General features: G+C 39.2%; 2 protein-coding genes across 4 annotated transcripts in view; one reads left to right on the top strand and one right to left on the bottom strand.

Annotated features, from left to right (window-relative positions):
- asic2 (acid-sensing (proton-gated) ion channel 2) overlaps positions 1-17,323 on the top strand; it is a 365,606-nt gene that overhangs the window by 184,354 nt on the left and 163,929 nt on the right. The gene's annotated exons all lie outside the window — the stretch shown is intronic.
- On the bottom strand, positions 9,736-15,464 carry LOC311268238 (uncharacterized protein). Of its 2 annotated transcripts, none has more exons than XM_084371739.1 (6): positions 15,266-15,464; positions 14,849-14,947; positions 13,084-13,109; positions 11,846-12,083; positions 11,457-11,549; positions 9,736-10,694 (listed from the first exon to the last, which is right to left on the bottom strand). In XM_084371739.1, the coding sequence occupies exons 4-6, from the start codon at positions 11,975-11,977 to the stop codon at positions 10,386-10,388; spliced, it is 534 nt and encodes a 177-aa protein (XP_084227865.1). In that variant the 5' UTR covers positions 11,978-12,083; positions 13,084-13,109; positions 14,849-14,947; positions 15,266-15,464; the 3' UTR covers positions 9,736-10,385. The 2 variants fall into 2 exon arrangements, with proteins under 2 accessions (XP_084227865.1, XP_084227864.1); XM_084371738.1 differs by having other exon boundaries at positions 11,846-12,523.

The following is a 17,323-nucleotide window of genomic DNA, read 5'->3' on the forward strand; positions in this document are numbered from 1 at the left end:
ATGTTGACACTTCTACTCTGTACAAAACAGATCCTTGCATTAAAATGAGCAGAAATAATCCGACATTTAACTCCCTGCTAAATCACAACTTGTTGTTTTCACACTTTGATTCTTGTACGGATTAAACAAATAAGAGTCTGACAATGTTCAGCTCAGCTTGATAAGCTTTCGCCACCATACAGAGTGTAAGCCTTTTTGATTTAATTAACAACATGGCTTCCTCTTCGGCACCATCCCAGGTCCCATTAGTGCGAATCAACTGAGAATCCAGCAGCTCTTCATCCCTTCAAAATGTTTCTTCTTTGGTGTGTAATGAGCCTCACAGGACAGCTAGTCTGCTTTTTTAAGTTGGTTTCTTCTGTGTTATATTTAATGCTGTTAAAAGGTCAAAAGCAAAGGTGAAATGACTCCGTAATGAGAGCACTGGCAGCTATTAATCCTGATTTGTCCACAACTAGTTGTACAAGCCCTCAGAACAGCGTATGCCCTTAGCTTGGCATTGATTAGTATTGAGCTCTAAATCATTAATACAACATTTTCTAGAGAAAACAGTCTGTGTATCCATAAGCATATTTCCTTTTAAATTGCATGAAGATCTGACGGCCCTCTCTGCAGGATGTGTACATAATGGTTCATGCTCCGATAGCTGCTCAGTGTTCTGTTAAATATGAGGTTCCCCTCAGTGTTATGGTGGAGTCAACAAATCGATTAACTCCCCACTAAGCCCAGTGGAGGGAGGGCTGACAGCAGGCTTTCACAATTAAAACTAAATCAGGAGAATGAGGTGAAACAAACTGTTTATTGTTCTTTTACCAGATCAGATTTAACATGAAGACAAATTGACTGATTGGTGTTACGTTTGCATGTCCAGGCTATTTTGACCACTGAGGTGCATAAGTAAAAATCTATGTAAAACATACGATCCTGGGGTATATAATTTATAACATATGTTCAGAGGTAAAAGTGTGAGTCAAATCATGTTTATATGGTTGTGGGTGACAGTCTTTTCTCTGCACCACCTGCATTTTCGGATCGGAGATAAAGCAGAAATGATTGAGTGCTCCTCAGAAGCCACATTTTACACTAACATTGGGCAATATATAATATTCATGAGGCTACAACCCAGTGAGGCTACAACCTGTGGACACAACACCTTACACATCTGCAGTTTACATGGAAATATTCCTTAACACTGTATTTATTCCTTAGTTCCTGACTAGATGACAACCGTGGGGATGTAAAAACAAACTTATAAAATATTAACAAAGTGGATTCGAAGCAGTTTACTAGGGAAACATCAAATGCTTCCCCCACAAACACCTCATATTCTAAATAAAAGTAACATAGATGATACGAGGTGAGATATTTTTGGACGATATTTCTGTCTTGGTAACATACCAGAATGGACTGCCAAAACACAAGTTTCAACATAACATTATTATTACGTTATGATGTGGGTTGCACTTTCCCATTTTCTCATTGCAATGACAAATCGCATTGTTTCTGGCAATAGTTTTTTGGGGGAAGCAGAGAGTGCATGGGGTTTTTGGACAAAGATGTGAAATGAAGAGTGGATTTACTGTGAAAAAACAGAATCCAAGCCAAGCAATCAGTTGCACTTAGTGCACAAAAGCAGAAAAAAATCGTACTTGCACCGGATATAATCTTCGTAATTACATTGTGTCACATGATGCGTTTACAATAAGCAGCATATCTCTCAAATTAAAAGCTGCAGATGCCCATCTGCGTCCATGGCTTTACAGATTTAATCAACTGTACAGGCAGTTGATTAAAGAAAAATTGTTTAGGCTATAAGTAGCTATGAACCACAGATTTTGGTACAAACGATGATAAGAGTCTGAAGCAAGTATAAACTGAGGCTGCCATTGTTGCCTTAATCACATTAAACTCCTTTATATGTATTTAAATCTGTGCACTGACTACGGAATGTGTAATCAGAGTGAAACAAGCGTAACATACTTTAGAGGAATTAGTGCAGCCATCTGCACAAAGACATTAAAATGGTAGACTATATAAATGCAACAGCCAGTCATCCTTAACACCTGAATTCCCCACTTGTGTTACTTAACCTGTATTGAAAGTAATGCATGTTAGCAACAGAGAGATCTTCAGACCTCTGCAGAGCCCTTTTCCTTTTGAGTGAAATCATCATGTCAGTGCTCAGACTTATGCCTAAAAAGACGCGGTTATTGATGACAGTTGAATGTCCCAAGTCTCCCTTAAATGCTGCATCTAATTAAACAGTATCTTTGGAGTTATACAGCAGTAACAGCAGTTTCATTTTGAATGAATTAAGTATGGTTTTGGATGGACTGGGGGAGTGAACAGAGGCTCACAGGAGCCTAAAGCAGCCGCCAGCAAGTTACTGAGCTGGCAAGCAGTGCTTGGCCAGGGCATTTTTTGTTTTGTTTTGAAGAAGTTTTTTTTTTCTTTTCAACTGGCTGAATAAATTCTAATAATAAGTCAGATCAGCATCCAGAGAAAAACAAATTCTCATTTGATACACTGCTGAAATGAAATGAAAATGCAAAGTCAATTAGAACGCTAGTGGCTGTTAGCGGCTCTGTGAGCACCATTTTGACATCGAGAGATGAAAATACATGAAGCAGCCTTCACAGGAAATTTGAAACTCTATATCTAAGATATTGCAATATTGCCAATCATACACGGGAGAATGCAGATACTAATGCAATTGGTTTGATCTCACAGGGCTTGTGGCAGGTTTGTGATCAAAAGAAGTTCAACACTCGGCTTTGATCAGTGTTAATGCTCCATCAGCTGCAGTTTGTTAACACCATCAGCTGATTAGCAGGATACATGTGGGCTTTGAGGCATGCGTCTCCTGAACCTGTTTTTGTTGATTTGCTTGTGTCTGAAATGACTCATTCCAGGTGACTTTGACAGGAATTCATTCTCAGAGTGTTGAAGGATCTACCAGAGGTGCTGTTGTTGCTGTTTTCCACGCTGTAAGGCTTCCATTGCATCAACAAGAGATTTTACACTAATCTATATGGTAATTGCAGCTTCCTGTATCTGCAAAACATAAACAATCTTCGCCATAAGTATGTGTTTTCATGTGCTTTTGAGATAAATGGGGAAGTAATGACTGTCGTGTGTAGCAACCTGGTTTATGAAGGTTGTGTAATAGTTGTATTTATCACCTATTGTGTCTAGAATGAGGAAGGAGTATTAAAGCGATTTTCTTGGTTTGAATCATGTCCCATTTCTAGCTTTAAAAAAATGTAGGATGTAAAATATACGTCACTCACGTATTTTCTCACACTTTCTGTGTTCTGTTGCTGTGAAGGTAAGCAATTACTGTTGATGTGCTGGATTCCAACATCTGAATCTCCAGTTGCAGTGGGTGTTCTGGCATCTGCATTCAAACGCCTGTGAGAAAAGGCCAAAATGATTATGAAGTCACTGCACCGACATCCTTATTTGAAATCTTTAGGAGGACAGCTGCTGTTTACCTTGAAGTAGGTGTAAAACAAGTATGTTCGACAATGTGTGAAGGCTCGTTAGGCAGCAGGGAGGAGGACAATAAAACATTAATCACACTGCTCTCCTTCAGATGCCAGGATGTGATATTATTAGAAAGCACAACAGTGCCATACATGTCGCAACTAAAAATTAAGCCAAACTACCCACAACCCTCCATGTTTCCTCTTCTCTGTGAGGGCAAACCTCCCGAGTGCCTACGCCTGTTGTGCATTTGCATTGGCGCTCCAACTAATAACACCCACCAGTCCTTAACATCAAACTCCCAACACTGAGTGACTCATCAATTATACATGAGTCACTTTTGTGCTGTCTGAATGGAGCATCTTCTTCTTGGCTCGTTAATTCATTAGAAGGAATGTGCAGCTCTGCAGACACCAGCGCAGCTTGACAGTTTGAGCATGGTAATTTCACTTTGTTTATTCAACAGTGAAACAAATGATTAATAAGTTTTGTTTTTCTTTTTTCCCGCTCTTTCAGTTAAGCGATAATGACCTTATTTTTTTGCATTGTGTGACAGTGTGAAGACTAAGCAAACCAAAAAAGAGAGCTAGGCTGTGGATTCATTTCAGACGATTGTCTTTGCTTCAAAACGTGTTCATTTTCATCTTGAAGCACTGCAGGCAGCATTAGCAGATATGATCTGGCTGCAAGTAGGGAAATGAGTCTACTGACTTGCTGAAAGGCTGCTGCTTTTGAACTCAGTGCTATATTCAGCACACCTTACTCAAAGATGAAATAATCAGGGGGTGTTGTCAGTCACTGTTAGCCTTTTAGACTAGAAGCTCTACAACACCAGTAGGGGGAAGCCAGTCATGCATAGTCTTGATGCTGATCGGGTTTGATGGCTCTTTGAAAATGTTGTTACTCATTGTGCATTAGTGTGCTATTTTGGAGGGTTTATTTTCCCCCCCCATGTTTGTTTTTGCCTCAAAATGTCCGGAACACTTTGTGCTCCAGAGCCTGTGAAGCGCCGAGCAGAAGTGATGACTGACTGTGTCATGAAAGGGCTTTCCATTAGCCGTCCATTTGAGGCATGGTTACGCTACACATTGATGTGTAACACACATGCTGCCACGCTCAGATATAATCAATCTAATTTATGAATCCCTTAGGTCGTACTGTATGAGTACTGCTCTGTAGGCTGTGGGCCATTTTGAACTGTACTGTGTGCTTTCTGTGAAACGTGTACATGTGGTTTATGTAAAGGTGACATTATGTCCCGAGGGTTTGGCCAAAGTCATCATGTTCTGTTATGTTTCTCACAGCCATCATTTTGCATTTCTCCTCCACAGCCTCAGAATGGGCCTGACTGGACTTGCAGACCTTTGTGAAATAAGAGAGAGCCAGAAGACAAATGAGTTTTTAGGGTTTTAATGTAAAAGCTGTAGAACATGAAGACTGCCACAGTGAAAGATTGTTCATTTCCTTGTATTCTATGCAATTGTTGTACACATGGTTTGCTGTTTGCAGTGGTAGCGGTGCAGAATGTTAGTGACCATCATGGTATAACCGCTATATATTTTACTATCCAATGACTATAATCAGATTGCAAGATTTTTCATAATTCCAACGATATGATGGATGCATATACAATATATACTTGAGTCTTGTCACTACAAGTGAGGTGGCTTTTAGACAAACGGTGTGTTGCAACCATGGAGATTATTCCAAATGTTCCAACAAGGTTCAAACTCAAGATAACAGCGTGCTTCATTTGGTCACCTGTTGCTATAACTCTAGGGGTTGGGTGAGGAAGGAAGTCTGCAAATGTGACTAAATTAAATAAGATTTCCATCAGTAATAGTGCGTTTTTAGTTATAGTAATTACCAAAAGCAAAGCGAGTTTGACTGCTGGATGATTTTTGTGTTTATTTGCTGGATTACTTTACTGTACATTGGCAGTAAGCTCGGAGCAATTACAGGCACCGAAGTTGTGGGTATCTGTTTTTGAATTCAGGTGAACCTCTGACTAAGCTCAGCCCCCACCAAAGACTCCGGTACTCTCTCTTCTTTTTCCTCATTCCTCTCTGCTACATTACGTCAAATCCACTTTTTCATGTCAAAAGTTTAAAAGTAATACTGGGCTTTTCTCCCGTCGGTAAACCACTCCAGATCAGAGCACAATCTGATGTGGTCCGGCGTTGTACCAGACTCTCTCCTCCAGGGCTCGCCAGCCCACCACACTCAACACTCAGCAGCTTCTTTTCCTCAGCATGTGAGACTCTTCAATTTACCCTGGATCCTGTTGCTATTGCTATTAGTCATATAGAGGCATCAGTATTCATTTGAGACTATTTCATAACAGGTTAAAAGTTTCTGATGGTAGGTCTAAAATGAATTCTCATCCAAAATAGCTACTCATGTGTAATTGATTTAAGAGTTACAGCTCAAAGTACTTTGCATTCAGGACACCTTTCCAAGGGAGACTCTGCCTCGCATGCAGAGCTGCTCAGCACACCGAAGTCTGAATGTCAACCCACAACAGTTTTGCTGATAAATCCCACTGCTCCCATCTATCTCAAGTCAGGATACAAGCCTCTATAAATAACTCCCGAGCTGATTTGGTGTTTACAACGTGTAATCCTGTGAACACTAAGTACCTGTGGGTTGATATGGAACGAGTAAATCTGTCACAGAGACGTAGCACATGAATGTGTTGCAGTCGTTTGTACAGTATGTGGAAAAAGTTGACGGCATTTATTTTTCATAGCTTCTATATATTACTGAGGGTCAGGGGAGGACTGGAGATTTCGCTTTAGGTGGAAGACAGAAGAACACAGATAAAAGGTAAAACAGGATTTATGGTGTAGGATCAGACAAAGCCGAACAAAAAGAAACCAAGGGAAAATGCAATGACAGGTTAACAAATGATGCAAGTAAAAGAATCATAAAAAAATCTACTGCTGCTTCATGTTTCTCACTATCCAGCCTTTGTCCCTGTTGGGCTTTTAACCTCATCAATCACTGGGCAAATGTCCTGTTAATGTACTCCTTCCAATATGTTGTCAATCATGTGTACGGACAACACTGCTTGACTCTCTTCAGGCTCTTTGCTGTTACATCCCACTAGGTTTTACTGTTTTTGCACTGTCTAGCATGAGATGGTTTTCTAATTTGGCTGTGAAGATAATTTGAATTGAGCCATTACACCAAAGTTAACTGTTTACCATAATTGTAAACTAATCACTGCGCTAAAACAAACAGTCACACACCAGCACAGAGTGAATCTTGTTCTTGTCACTTACATTTCATGCACTTGCGTTCATATAAGACTGTCCTTCCAGTCAACCCTTCTGAAGTCTTGCCCATTTTCTCTCAGTGGTCCAATCACAATTAAGCATGCTCAGAACCAGGAATAACCTTGGTCTACTTTCCTGTTTCCTGTTAAACTTATATGTGCTAGGTTTGTCTATATTGAAAAGAAGATGAACTTTTCAGTATAGACGTACTGTACTGTAGATGTACTGCCTAACGCCCAGGAACTAATACATCTAATACACACTGCAGCACCTTGCTAAAGTGGACTGGCATCGCCGCGTTTCTTATTATCAGGCTTGTCTGACCTAGCAACAGTAACCTAAACAGGGCAGGACTTAGGATGGGTCAATTAAAAACACAACAGTGATTTTTAACAGTGATTTTTTAACGGTAAGTAAAAAAATTGGAAATATGACTGAGCTTTAAATAAGACCAGCTTTTTGTCCCAACATTCAAACACACTCACACCTGCTGTTAGTCATAAACGTTGTGTCTTTCTCTTGTGGAAGAGAGTCAAAATGCCAGGGCTCCTACACATAGCTCCTCGGGGTGCACCGGTTCGAAAGAAAATTACTGACATTGTTTGGATGGAACCCAAACAACAAATACATCAGACAAAAGTGTGGTGTGTCTGAGGGACAAAAGACAGAGTGAGGCTTATTTCAAAGATGAAAGTCCTATGTGATAAAAAATAATTGCACAAAGTGAAAGGGAGGCTACTGAAACTGAAAGTCAAAGGGAGGCAACAAAGGAGGCAAAATATTGAACAGATGTCCGGAGCCACTGAACGACTGTGCTGCCCAGTTAATAAACATTGATGAAGGATGAACAGAGCTGTGTTAAAAGCCAAGACTATACCATTGATTACATTGCCACACACACGCACAGTAACAGTCACAATTCAACCCCCCACCTACTGTATTTACGTTCCCTAATAATTTACTGCCAAAGATAAAGCCAACCTGTTATATACTGCACAGTACATGTGCAAGAGCCTGTGAATCTAAAGCAGAGTGATGATCCATGGTTTATACAGTTTATGTTCTATCGACCAATCAGCATAAAGCTCCATACATCTAATGAAAAAGCCATCCGTGAGGAAAACTCAAATACACCAGAAATGAAATCGAACTTTCACTAAATGAAAGTGCTGCTGAATACTGCCGCGTGAGCATATCTGAGTACTGGCGGCAACCACAGTTCTCATCATAAACTGATGCTAGGTGAGGAGGGGGAGAGGGGTCTGGCAAACACAAAAAAGAGCGATATGATTTGATGAGACAGAAAGTCCCTACTGGCATGTTAATGTACAGTCAGCAAGCAAATCCTGTCCCAGCTGTTGCCAAGTCTCATCTTAAACTCATCCTTCTTGGGAATTAAAGAACACCTTCCACCTACTCTGTGATATTTCTGTCTCCTGAAAACAGACGTGTTTGAAGGGATATCTAATTGCTTGATTACAGTTCCTGCCTGGATCATGACGCAATCACTAAATTAAACCATATTTCCAACCAACAGGTGATCCGGTGCGGCACGCTATCCTGCCAGTGTGTGACTGGCAACTGAAACTACAGAGCGCGTTTGGAAATTAGTGTGATGTAAAAGCACGGCGTGCGTCGAGCTTCCTCTCAGCGAGTGTCAGCCTTTCAACTTCACTGTGAGTGAAATGGAGCATTTAGAGAAGATTTCGTTCTTTAATGGCTGACACTTTAAAGAAGGCTTGTCATGGGGGCAGACACTTTGAGGAGGAAGATGCTTGCCTTCTTGGATGCAAATGAGATTGGATCTATCCTCACAAAGGATAAGGCTTTACTGTGTATATATATCATCATGCAAATGTATGACTGTATGTCAGATGTGCATCTTGATTGTGCCTGTAAATTTCTACAAACATTACACTCACTATCTTTGTTCATTCTTTTATGCTGTCGGCTATTCCTCATTTCTTCTTTTTTCTTTGCTCATTAAGACGAAAATTTTGTTGAATGTTAATCTTTAGGCAGGGAGTGACCCTCACATCACGATCGTGGCCTCATCCACTGTGGCACATGTAACATGAAGGGTCGGGTGACGAAACTTCAATGGACCGCCGCTGGCTCTCGTATTTTGCTAGCTGTACATTATAAAATAATTAGTCCAGGAATCAATCAGTGAATCAATTGACAGTTAGTCTTTCTTTAATGATTTGTTTTGTTTTCAAGCAAAAATGGCTGTTGACTTGTATAACATTCTCAATTGTGGAGATTTGCTGGTTGTCTTCGCTTTAAGGCAAAAAAAGCATCAGGAAGATGTCAGCTTGAAGATTGTGATAGAAATGACAATAATAGTTACTTGCAGCTCTGACTGTCTATCTACCTGTTTTTAGGTATCAGCTATTTACACACTGAAAAAAGTGAGACTTTGGATCAACTTAAAAAAATTACTGTAATTTGTTACACCTAAATTTATTAGTTTTTCACAAATTAAATTTATGATTTGGTTGAACACGTAAATTTTGATTTAATGTAAATTAATTTTGTATTTTAAGACAAAGCAAAAAATTTGCTTTCAATCAAAGTAAAAACATTAATCATTACAAGACCATAAACTATTTTTTTTACTCTTTTACAACTTATTTTTTTAATTTGGGAAAACCTAATATTTACCATTACATCCAATTATTAAATTTACTTTGGATAAAACTAATTGAATTGCTGTAATTCTGTTACACGCAATTTTTTTAATTTATCTCAAGTTAAATGTCTGATTCAGTCCAAAGTATTTTTTTAATTATCCATAAACAATATATTTTCTTTAGTCACAAGCCAAAGTATTACTTACTTAGATATACAATGATGTTTTTTGCCTTTTTAAAAACTGATATATCACCATAAACAAAATGTAATTCTCTATAATATAGGACTAGAATTCACTGCACTGATTAACTTAAGAGAAAACTTAAAAACAGGAAAATTCTCTTCAAAAGACCATTTATTTTTGATGACTTTGAAATAGGCATCACCTCAAACTCACAATCAGCAGCCAGGAAAGTATGCGTTTTACACATAAAAAACAAAACTTGTAAAACATCAATTAACATGCGTATCTTAACATGTATAACTGGTTGTACTCTTCTTTAAAACTTGAGATGAAAGGGAACAGCCATTAAGTTTAGACTTAACAGAGATAGAGTTTAACAGTCTATCTAATAAAATCTTTGCTATCCTTTGACAAAAAGGTATGAATATCATTCTTTTGAACCATTATAAATGCAAGGAAGTCACAAAAAAAATAAACCAAGGATACACACAGTTGCTATGGATGCAATTATGAACAACGGCAGTTCAAGAAAAAAAAAAGGAGCCATTACTAGTGCTCTTGCTGATCATTCTGAATTTAGCATCATTCACATTTCAATGTTAATATCAGTGCCACAATATTTCTACAACAGAAAGAATTCTGTTAACAGAGAATACCAGAAATTAAAGCCTGTTTTGAATCAAAGCTGTTTTTTCTCTTATTTATAAGGACCCCTAACATTATCCTGGGATGTATTTGAACACAAGCACTTAAAACAGATCAACATCCTGTATCCAAATGTCTTTCTTTGAGCAACCCCATATTTAGAGCTTGACACTGAGACTGCACACTCTGCGTGTCATTTTCTTTGGCTCTATCTCCATGAATATTTTCTGCAGTGCATCGAAAGTGTGTTTGAGCTCACCTGGATAGCTCAAGTTTAGAGCATATATGAAGCCAAATAAGAGGGCACAACCATGTGCAACTGATGGCAGTTCATTAAGCACCTCCACACCTTCTATGATGATGCCTACGTCACGTGGTGGCTGCAATGGATCCTCCTCCTCTCTGATGACAAACACAGACATTGTGCACTGTTGGAGCTCTCTTTCGGCGTCATCCTTCTCACCAACCTGACAAAAGACAAGACATTTATTGTATAAAAGGCTACTCTGTATGTATGCACACAAGTTTGTCTCCCTTTTGTGTAGCAGGGAGTGATTTAATCATACAGCAGAAGACCAAAAGACTTTTTCTCTCATCTGTAGCAAAGTTTTAGTGGACAGTTACTCATAGTTTCTGCCTGTGATTATAGATATTTTCCTTTGGAAGGGTGTTCTTGTGTCAGGTGAATAAAGAAGTACCATACTTAGTAGATATGTCGGGGGGGAAAAGTAGTTTTGTTCCAGTGTTCCTGCAGTGACCTCCTTGTTCTGTGCATAATGGGTGCTGGTCAGTGCAAAAATAAGTAGCCTGTTGCAAATGTGTGCCTGGTTCTTATAAACGCTCGAGCTCCAAGATGATTTACTAGTTTCACTAGTTTTATTTTTATTCCGTTTACATTTATGACTAACCGTCATATTACTAAAGTTATCTTCTGTGTCCATTGCGGCCGTGGCCCGTCTGTCAGAGCCGCGGAGCACGGTGCTGCAGTGTTGTTTGGACACTTTCAATCCCAGAGTGCATCGGTGCATACCCACAATGCATTGCGCGATGTCAAAAATGGCGGTATTTGCGTAACGGGTTACTGGGAGCAGATGTGCACTTTGAGAGCACTTGTTTGCTGACCAGCAGATGGCGCTTTTGGACCTTATAACTCACCTTTTTGACTAATATTTGTTGATACTTCAGTTAGGATTGTCTAAAGCTTAATAGAATAATGCAAAACTTCTTACCAGAAACTCCTTGATGAGTTTTTGTACATCTTCCCCAAGGTAAGGGATGAGGCACTTCAGCAGACACTCTCTCCTTAGGCTTACATCAAGGCTCTAGGTAAGTGCAAACATAAACAATAAAAATTCATACTGTTGAACTGTGCAACTTGACTGAAGATGCAAACATGAAAATGCATCAATGGGAACTTAGACTTACAGTAATTGTCCAGTAATCAAACAAATGGATTTGCGCAAACGTCAAGATGCACATTGTGCTTCTTACAACATGTAATCCAACTCCACAATCAAATGTGATGACAATATGAGACAATAACACAACTGCTTCTATTTACAATGTTACTATTTATGTGATGTAAGGTGAGTTTTGCAGTATTACAGTAAGTATACACCTGATCAAGAACTTTAAGCACATCCCGGGTCTTCTCCCTGACAGCTCCTCCCTTGTTCCTGATGATCTCAATCAGCTTGCTGTGGTGCTTGTCCAAGGAGGCCAGGAATCGTGGTTGAAGTAGCCAAATCATTTACATCAAAACTTGAATCATCCAGGTCCTCTCTATTTACGTCTGAGGGCTCAATATCAATCTGGACACTGTCATGGATTTCGACTGAAAGACCTCCGCTTGACCCCTGTTTCACAAGTATTTCAGGCTTTAAGTCATTTACTGTGTAATTCTTATGATTTCTGCTTCTGTGAGTTCTAAATGAACCATAAATATTTGTTCTGTACGAACAACCCTTAAACACACAATCAACTGTTTCACTGTTTTTCAGATGCTGAGCTATATGTTGAAAATAGTCTGTTAAAGTTGAACGTTCATTGATGTGGCATAAGAGACATTTAAATGTGGTCAAGTCAGTTTCAGTTTGTGATGATGGCTGATGAGATCTTGACAAGTGGGTCAAAAGTGCCTTCCAAGTTTTGCAGGTACATGGGCAGTTTAAATGGATGCATGGGTAGGAGTGGTGGCGTCCATAATGTCTGTGCTCAAGCTTGTAATGTTTAAGAAGCTCAGATCTTCGTGAGACACAGGCGCCACAGTCTTTGCATTTCCACATTCATTGGAAGACTAGAAAAGAAAAAGAAGACCCACCTTACCCATTTAACACTTAATGCAATTAGTAAAATGCCACATGGTAGATGGTTCATTTGCATTTAATCTAACAAAGCAGTTGTTTATCAAGTTACTTCCTAAGAAGGAAAGCAGCACCCCTAAAAGCTAGTAGTTATTCATTTCATTATATTAATTCAGAGTATTTTAAAACTAGTATTGAAATGTAAATCTTATGAATTAATCACACCATCCTGAAAATCTGCAGACACCACTATAGCTAATTCAACAGCTGGCATAAGTGCATGGCCATAGTGTATGAGACACAAAAAACTATGATTTATTTCTTGCCACAATAGCTGCAATCAATCTTTTAACTTAAACATTTTTACTTCCCTTTTTAACATTATTTAAAGCTGTATTAAATTGTTTTCCTTTTTATTGTTATTGTCTGATGAAACTGAAGTTATTTCTGTTTGCAATTAGGGAAATATAACAAATAAAAAAATGTCAATGACACTAATGTCACTTAAACATCCATTAAAATAATTTCCACAGTTGTTCATTTACGGACTTACCAACTGCAATCTTTTCAGGAGCAAACCTGTAACAGAAATGGAAGATTTCACATTTAGTTTTTTGTTGGGACAGTTAGTATTGTCCATGATTGTCACTACAGACTCCAATTTATTAGACCTTAGGCATTCTGGTATTGTACTATACTGGATTATACTGACAGATGAGAGAATGTAATTATAAACCCTTCCTCTTCTGTGGATCCTTTGATACTGGGTCACAATTTATTTACTCTGCACACTATTTTATTTTTTTGGGGGAAAAACATGGCTTCAAATATGTCCCATTCATAAACAATCAGGGGGGGGGGTGTTATGTGAGACCTGAGCCTGCAATCCTCAATTCTTGGCTCAATGTGTGACAAACATAGCCTCAAATCATCCTCGATTTGTGCACGTTTGCAGTATTTTGTTTTGAGTGCAGTCATTTTTGAGAATCCTGCCTCACACAAATATGTCGATCTGCAAATCATCTGCAAATTGAAGTAATCATCTTGAACATTTACAAAAGTAAAACAAAAAATAAAGTACCCCTACATCTCTGGGTTCTTTGATATTATTTCCATTTCCATTTATGGCAATGTGGCAACAAAACCAGATGCTTTAGCTTTAGCCATTTTTCTAGTGACAAAACAAGAGTATTTTAGCCAAAGGCAAACCGACTAACAAGACAAGTCCATATTACTGCGCTATTTTTCTGTGAAATAAATTTGAATGTTTTAAAAATTTGGGTCACGACTTGATGATTAAGAAAAAAAAAATGTCTTCCTGAAGATAGACCATTTGATAACCACTGTATAGTATCCCTAGGCCATATCTGTCAACTAACACAAGCTTACTCAAAGTTATCATTGATGCTGAGGTCCTGACCAGAACCAGCTGACCAGAACCAACATTATGCCACAGTTACAACTGTTTCATAAACTCACTGGAAATCCCTCCAGGGTCTGACTGACAGCTGTCACCACTTTGGTTTTCCCATCCTTATCTAACAAAAGTCACTATCTGTACAGCAAATTAATACGGTTGTTTTGATACAAGGAATCAGTCAGCTAACTTAGCATCGACACAGATATGTTGCCTAGCTAGCTAGGACTTACCTCTCTCATTCCTCCTTGCTGCTTTATCCCTGCTGAGCGAATAACTTTCTGATATCCATCAGGAGTAATACTGTTTTAGTCAAATCGAAATCAAAATAATATATTTAGCAAGTTGTTGTCGGCTAACGTTAGTACCTCATGCAGCTGCTTCACAGCGTGCCTCTCTCTCTCTCTCTCTCTCTCTCTCTGACTCAGAAGTCGCTACACGTGAATAAATTACCATATTAAGTAGCCATGTGCACATTGTGTATGTGGAGTGAATAGAGTAGCAATTATATTAAGTAGCTATGTGCTCATTCCGTAGCCTATGCTATGTAGACTTAAAACTCTGAAGTTAATTTTTTTACTGGTCAAATCTTTACTGGGGCACTGCAGATCAATTCTGGGGCACTGCACTGAAATCTGTCTGGTGATGTGGCTGCTGCAGAGCAATACCTGCTTTAAAGTCAGTGTCTCCAAACACCACAAAAGTCTCCAAGGACACCAGTTAAAGTCCCTAGATTTATCGCTTGTGGCGTTTGACAAAACATTTCGACATTGAGGGTGATTTTCGTGATTTTTTTTTTTTTTTTTTTTTTCCTTCCATCCTGTAGCATACTTGCTAAACGTGGCCGGGTAGACCCACTCCCTTTTCTAGTTTACCATATTCAAGTATTATCACAACTTACCCTACACCGCGGACTGGAGTTTCACGGTCTTCGCCTCTCACTCGGCTGCAGATACAGCACTACGTGTGTCTGCGAAGTGTGGACCTGACTGCAGCCCACCTGAGAAAAAAAAAAGTGGCTCCCATTTCTAGTTGTCCTCATTCAAGCCTTATCACAATAATTTACGCTTATTCTTTCATAACGCGACTTCACAATAATATTAACAACATTAACTTCGCACTTGTTAAACACAGGCAACGAGAACTACGTAGTTGTTGCTAATGTTTCTGCAACCGACCTCGTTTAGCTAGCATGTGCGTAGTGCACAAAATTCAAAGCCAGTCTTTAAGATAATGTCAGTTGTTCACTCTGCCACTGACCATAAATGTACACGGAAAGCGCGTGTTGCACTAAAACAGCACAGTTTTGAATTCTTACCTTGTTTTAACGAGTTTTCCACACAGGACAGACAGTCCACTCTTGCCGTCCGCACTTGATGCGAGGAAACAACAATGGCGGACTTCAACGTCGAAAAGAGCGGTCTGACGTGACGTCAAATGGTCACGTGACAGGAAAACGTTTGGTTTGAAGTGAAAATACCATTTGAGTAGAAGTGTTTTTTTTAATTTTGTCCACAGGTAGTGACATTTGCTTTGAAGCAAACTGAAATTATCAGGTTTAAACATGAACGCACAATTTTTCATTAGACCAATTTAAAAATACACTTTAAAGGAATGACACAGTGGTTTCACTTTTTTCAGTGCAGGCTACAACATATGCTGAATGCCTTGATTGCCAAGCTTTACCTGAACCTAAGTGAACTCTTCTTGACGCAGACAGTAACTAACCTGGGTTATAGGGTTTAATTCTTTCTCCGTCACTGTTCTGCTTTCTTATCTTTACTCTGTCTCTTCAGCATCTGCCCTCTGACAGGCCCATACTTGGTAAGACCCCCTTGATGCTTGGCAACTGATCAAAAATGACATCCTGTGATGGTAATAATAGCAAGAGAGGACAGTAACTGGAGTGATGACGGGGTTCCCAAGTGACTTTTTTTGATAATAAATAGTCTCAGTTGTAGCTGTATGTAGGAAAATGGTGATCAGTTTGTAGCTTTTTCTGGAGCTTTCAGCTAGATCTCCCTGTCTCTATCAGCCGATGGAGATGGTTCAGTTGCTTCAATCATACCTAACCATTAAAAATGTGGCGTTCCAAGCAGGGTGAGGTTGTGGTTGATGGACGGGTCAAACAGACACAGGCCGGGTTGTTTTCTGACCCAGTAATGAAGTTCAGTTATGTGATATATATTATATATATTGTTATCGTGATATGAGACTATAGATTTTGGATATTGTTATATCCTTTATGAAATTCAGACAGTTGTGAAAGTTATAGCTTATAGTTTCACATCAGGGAATTGTTCCCAAAATGTAGCCTTCATAACAGTATTCACTCCTTGGATGAACTCTATCCGGAAGCTAAACTAATGCAACTTTCATTTTGACATTTGTTGGCTTATATTCATTATTTTCATACCTCCAGTCAGAATATAAAAAAGATACCATATAACCAGGAGGCTATTATTTTAATTTTGACTGATCCTTTGGTTGAATTCTTATTATTTGGGCATCATAAACCTTTTAAGATTGAATTACCTTCCCAGTCAAAGATGTATGAGAACTTATATCTTTAAATCCTTCAGGAGATCAACTTAACGGTTTGACATTTTGCTGAAAGCTTTTATTTCAACAATGCCAGTTTGGTACGTGTCAGTATCAGTCCTCCACACAGACGGGTGTTCAATTTAATGCATTCTTAATTCCATATTAATTAGACCGTCTGAGGAGAAATGAGGTGATGATGAGGAGGCCGGAAGATTGAACTGTGCGTCTCATTTGTCTTTCTAGGGTCAGGACCGCGGACAAATAGTTTACTCCCCGTTTCCTCTGCAGTACTGTATTAGTGAGCTGAAGTCTTCACTGACAGCTCTACATAATGAGGGCGAGTGGGGGTGTTTACTTGACTCCAGCCCCAAGGCTTTCATCCACTGTCAGGTCAGTGGCCATCATGTTAGCCAGCGTGAATGCCCAAACCATGGCACTGTGTTGTGTTAGCTGGATTTTTTTCTTGCCAGATGTCAAGGCTACTGCAACGCACACATGTATGCCCAGCTGAGACATTGTGTTACTTAACATGGGTTTATTCGCTGCTGCGGGCCCAGATATCAATCATGCTACGCAGCTGGGGTGCAACCAAGTCTGAATACTATGGGCAGAAGACGAACTGTAAAAAGCTGCAGAATCTGACTGAAGTGAATCAATAATGTCTGAATTCATTATATAAATTGTACTCATGATTTAGGGCAGTTTTGTAGATTTAATGAGGCACATCCAGAGTAGAGAGCTCAGTCTTTTATTCTGCATCCCCCCCCCCCTCCCTTACATTTCTGTGGAATAGTATTGGAGGTCTGCCAAGTTGACACAGTTTCCTCCGGTT

The sequence above is a fragment of the Pagrus pagrus genome (genome assembly GCF_965226575.1).
Source record: "Pagrus pagrus genome assembly, chromosome: 13".
NCBI classification, from domain to species: Eukaryota; Metazoa; Chordata; class Actinopteri; order Spariformes; family Sparidae; genus Pagrus; species Pagrus pagrus.